The sequence below is a fragment of the Glossina fuscipes genome, unplaced genomic scaffold (genome assembly GCF_014805625.2).
Source record: "Glossina fuscipes isolate IAEA_lab_2018 unplaced genomic scaffold, Yale_Gfus_2 85, whole genome shotgun sequence".
Taxonomy (NCBI): Eukaryota; Metazoa; Arthropoda; class Insecta; order Diptera; family Glossinidae; genus Glossina; species Glossina fuscipes.
Genome location: NW_023998439.1, coordinates 1073976 through 1078702, shown reverse-complemented (window position 1 = coordinate 1078702; position 4727 = coordinate 1073976). Strand labels below are relative to the sequence as shown.

General features: G+C 32.3%; 1 protein-coding gene across 1 annotated transcript in view; it reads right to left on the bottom strand.

Annotated features, from left to right (window-relative positions):
- Nucleotides 1-3288: 3288 nt before the first annotated feature.
- LOC119638203 (putative uncharacterized protein DDB_G0277255) overlaps nucleotides 3289-4727 on the bottom strand; it is a 75027-nt gene continuing 73588 nt past the window's right edge. The window contains exon 16 of the mRNA XM_038034866.1: nucleotides 3289-4323. Within this exon, the coding sequence (XP_037890794.1) occupies nucleotides 3289-4323 (1035 nt within the window). The remainder of the gene's footprint in view (nucleotides 4324-4727) is intronic.

Genomic DNA, 4727 nt, shown 5'->3' with positions numbered 1-4727 from the left:
CTTTATATCAATGCAGATACACTTTGATGAAGTCATAGGATTTCTTTTTTGATATTTGCTCAGTGCATTTGCACGTGAAGGGGGTACATCATAAAATTGGAATTCATAACATTTTTCATCTTCAAGCAGTTATTGAAATAAAGTTATCTTTTTTTTTTCATCTCTTTTTTCTGTTTTTTTGTGATTATTTCCATTCGTTCTGCATTGAAATTTTTCTATGGGGATTTTTGATTACCGAAATTGTTGATTTTTCGAGCAATTGTGCTTTGTAAGGTAAAAATTTCTCATTTTGTTGGCTCAGACAATTAAAGATGCGTTGTACGTAGTGAGAAGGAGGAGAAGGATTGTTAAAAAAAAAAAAAAAAAAAAATGAAAGAGTTCTTGTTTTTTTGTTAACGATTGTTATGGTTGTGTGGCAATACGAGGGCGCTGTATGCAATAACGATTCATTTAAAAATACTCCTTTTTATTGCATATGAAATATGTAATTTTCTACATATATTTTATAAGTAACTGTTAAGCATTGCTTTATATAGTCTTCTGTCTTTATGATAGTTGCAGTAAAATGTATCAATCCTTCTCGAATGGAATTTTAATTACCGATTGCTTCTCTGCTCATTATTTCTGAAAAGCGTTTATTCAAAATTTTTTAATCGCCCTCGTAGTTGCTTTTAAGAAGCAATTTCTTACTTCATATGGTTTTTTTTGTTTATTATATATTTATCTTAATTGTTTTTGTTATATATAACAATTCTGCAATTGTCATGTGTATGTGTAGAAATGAAAAGAGTCGAGATTAAAACGCTTGCAGCAAAAGTTTCGAAGGTAAAGTTTTGGGGGATGAAGAAAGAGATTTTCTTTACAAATTGTAATGTGAAAGTGCGTAGAAAACGATTAATTATCGTGATTGACAAGAGCAAAATATGTGATAAGTGAGACCATGTAAGGAAAGTTTGCTTGCAAGGGCAGCTATACGAGTAGGCGGGGCATTGTTTAAGAAGTGTCATGGATAAACGGGGAAAGAAAAAGCAATTGTAGCTTACATTTAGAGAAGTTGGAAAAAATTCGTGGCGTTTTTTCCCCGTCTTGTCTTAATCTTACTAAGCCCTAAGCAGGGCTCATAAACAACCCACTATTAATACAAAAAGTGAAAAAAGTTATGAAAATTTTTAATTCCATCTTAAAGAAGAGCGTTTTCAAAAATGCAATAAAATTCTGAAAAAATTTGTAATAGTTTGTGCAGCGCTTCACAAGCTTGGGGCAAAAATTTATTGCGTTTGAGATGAAGATCCTGACATACAACCAGCAACGCTCGAAGCATTTCAAGAGTAAAAATGCATCGTACTTTCATTAGCGCCTCATTGATGAAACTTGATGAAGTGAAAAAGATGACATCGATGACTAGATGACGGAAAGGTCGACATTCTGATAGCATTTGAACTTGACATTGAAAGATTTAATGAATCAAATGTTTACTTGCGAGTCTGTAGAAAAGGTTCAACATGGATGAATCTGCATAAATGGCGGCAAAGTTCGCGGTGATGATAGTGTGACGCCTTCGGTAGGAATAGAAAGGAGTTACACAAACGATTGTCTCAATTTCGACTATAGCAGCTAAGGCGTTTAAGGAACGAAATGATTGGGGAGCGTCCAGAGCTTATCAATGGGAAGAAGGGAATAATTTTTCATCACGATAATGCCAAACCGCTGTCTATTCTTTTGTCCATTCCAAGCAAGAGTGCGTAGCGTGCGAATTGCTTTGCAATCTGTTTAAAATTTTGAATCAGTTTAAAAAGAACTGTTTGGTCTTCTGTTTGTTCAAATTAGCTGACTAAGGTAGCGAATTGTTCAATATATCTAGCCGATCACATATATTTTTAAAAAGATGAAGAGAAATGGTTTTCATTATTAACCGCAACACTATAAAGAATAATAAAAATATCTTCACTGAAATGACTGTAGCTGTCACCAGCTTCATCTATGAACTTCAAGGTGCCTGTCTGTATATTTCTAGACAAATAAAATTATTATAATTATAACTTTTATACGGCGCGTGAGAAAAGTCAATTGAAAATACTTTACAATTTTTTTGCAAAATCATTAAAAACACTTAGCATATTATGTTTTCAATCTTGCTTCAATTAAATACCTCATATGCATGTGAACATGGACCTGACAGTTTGGCCATTCTATTCGGCTAAGTTCAGAGTTGAAATTTATTTTTATAAAGTCGTAATGAATTTACGTAACGAATATCTTGAAAAAAATTGAAAATTATTCTAAGCTACGTTGAGGTAACTGCTGTAAAAGTGAATAATGTCGATCGAAATCTTTGAAATTCTTCACTTGACCGACATCAGTGGGTAACTGAAAGATCAGAAATGAAAATATGAACAACAAAATTTTCCAAACCGTTTTCGAAATTTTTCCCCTTGCGGCAATGCCTTTGTGTGCTTGTCTGGCCAAAGGACGTCGACAATATATTCTTCCCTTTAGTCTTTAAAATATTTTTTGTCATCGCTTAGATCATGGATTGATCATTGAACAATTCCTTAAAGTGCTAACAAAAATTTCATTTTTGACACAACGTGCGGATAGCACTCTCCTCGGCAACTGCGAAAGACATCTCTCGGCATTTCCCTTACATAATTATGGGCGGTACTAACAATAGGTATTGCATTGGTCCATAACTTGAGAAATATTTGATGATTTTGGGTAAAAGATTAAAAATTCATCTGAGTTATATGGCAAAACTTCAATTGAGTAAAAGAAAAAAGGAAAATAATTGATAAATAAAAGGGTTAATTTAAATAAAATTTAAAATTTCACATTTTCTTTGCACACACATCTTAAAATTGATTGCTTTTATCGCAACATTCTCGTATCGGCTTAGAGTTTCTAAATTTTTCGTTTTGATTTGCTATTTATATATTTTTATGCTTTTTTCCAACGCAGAAAATTGTATAAAAGAAACAAAAAATTTAAAAAATAAAAAAAAAAAAGAAGAAAAAACGCTATTAACTCTTTATAGTTACACAACTCGGCTAAAATAAAAACTGAATAAAATTTTCTAAAAAAAAAAAATTAAAAAAAAAATTTGAAAATACATTTTCACAATACTGTGCTATGTGTTCCGTGTTTATACATATACGTATATGTTATGTTAAATCTACGAAATTAAAAAAAAAATAAAAAAAAGACTTTCTGAAAATAAAATTCCAATGCAAAAAAAAAAAATAAAAAAAAATGAGGGTTGGTTTTTGGGTGTGTTGTTTTTAGGTATAAAACTTACCGTCGAGCATTTTTTATAAGTGGCGAAAGGATTATCTCTAAGCTGGAGGAAATATTTTGATTTTGAATTTGTAAACGATTTTGCATTGTATGCATATGCATATGTGCTGATGATATGGTTGATATTGATGATGGTGGTGGTGGGGATTCTGTTGTTGTTGTTGTTGTTGTTATTGTTGTTGTTGTTGTTATTACTAATTCGGAAGGGTTACTATTATTGGTAAATGCATTGGGATTTGTATGTGAATTTGTTGTTGTTGGTGAATGTAAATTTTCAATTTGTTGCATACGATTCTTGGAATTGATTGAATTGTTCGCATTATAAACGTGAACGGGGTGATTATAAATAGCACAAGTGTTGGGGGAACTGATGGCATTCTGTATAGCAAAAGCTGTATTACAATTTGTGGCAGTGGATTGAGGAGGATTCGTATTGAAATGAGTGCTACTATTATATGAGACATAGGAGGAATTGGCATTCGGGGAGGAGGCATTAACTAGTGCTGTCGATTGCAATTGCTCTAGTTGCTGTTGCTGTTGTTGCTGCAGCTGCTGCTGATGCTGGTGCTGGTGCTGTTGGTCCTGCTGCTGCCGATAATGAGCATGCTGTTGATGGTGTTGCTCAATAACATTCGCATTACATTTATCAAGATTAATGTGAGCCAAAGCGGAAGTTGCGGTTCCATTCAGCTCTGCAGCAATTTGTGCACCAGTGTCTGCTGTTTTAACATCAATTGCATTATTCGCCGGTATTACAGGCTTTGCCTTTTGTATTATATTGGATTCATTATCAGTATTAATGTTATTCTTGTTATGATTGCTATTAATGTTTTGATTAATTTTGACATCTGCATTGGCCGCATCATCATATTCATCATAGGATACCTCATCATCGTCATCATTATCGTATTCGGTATTGCTGGGCTCTTCATTGATTTCTTCAAGATCGTCATCGCTGCACGTAGTCGAACGTGAATGCGATGATGAATTTGCTTGTCTCTCATTGCCAATCATAGTCATTGTTGTGGTGCTCTATAAGAGGGTGGGTGGTTTTTTTTTTTTTTTTGTGTAACATTTTAATTACGATAACAACGTTTGTTGTGATAAAAAGAAATGTAACCATAAAAAAAAAACAAAAAAATATGTGACAAAAAAAAAAAAAAAAAAGAACGCAAATGCATATATGGAGGAAGAAAGAAAAAAGTTAAACGCATATAGGATTGAAATTTTCATTGTTGTTTTAAAGTAATTTAAAAGGTTTTTTACACTATTACATGTACATATATTACGTACGTATAAATTTCGAGCACAGAGCAAAGCATTTTACAACTAACACTTAACATAAAACTGACACAAAACTTTCGTCATGCTGCTGGAAATGTATGCCAGCAAAAAAAAAAAAAAAAAAAAAAAAAAAAAAAAAAAAAAAAAAAAAA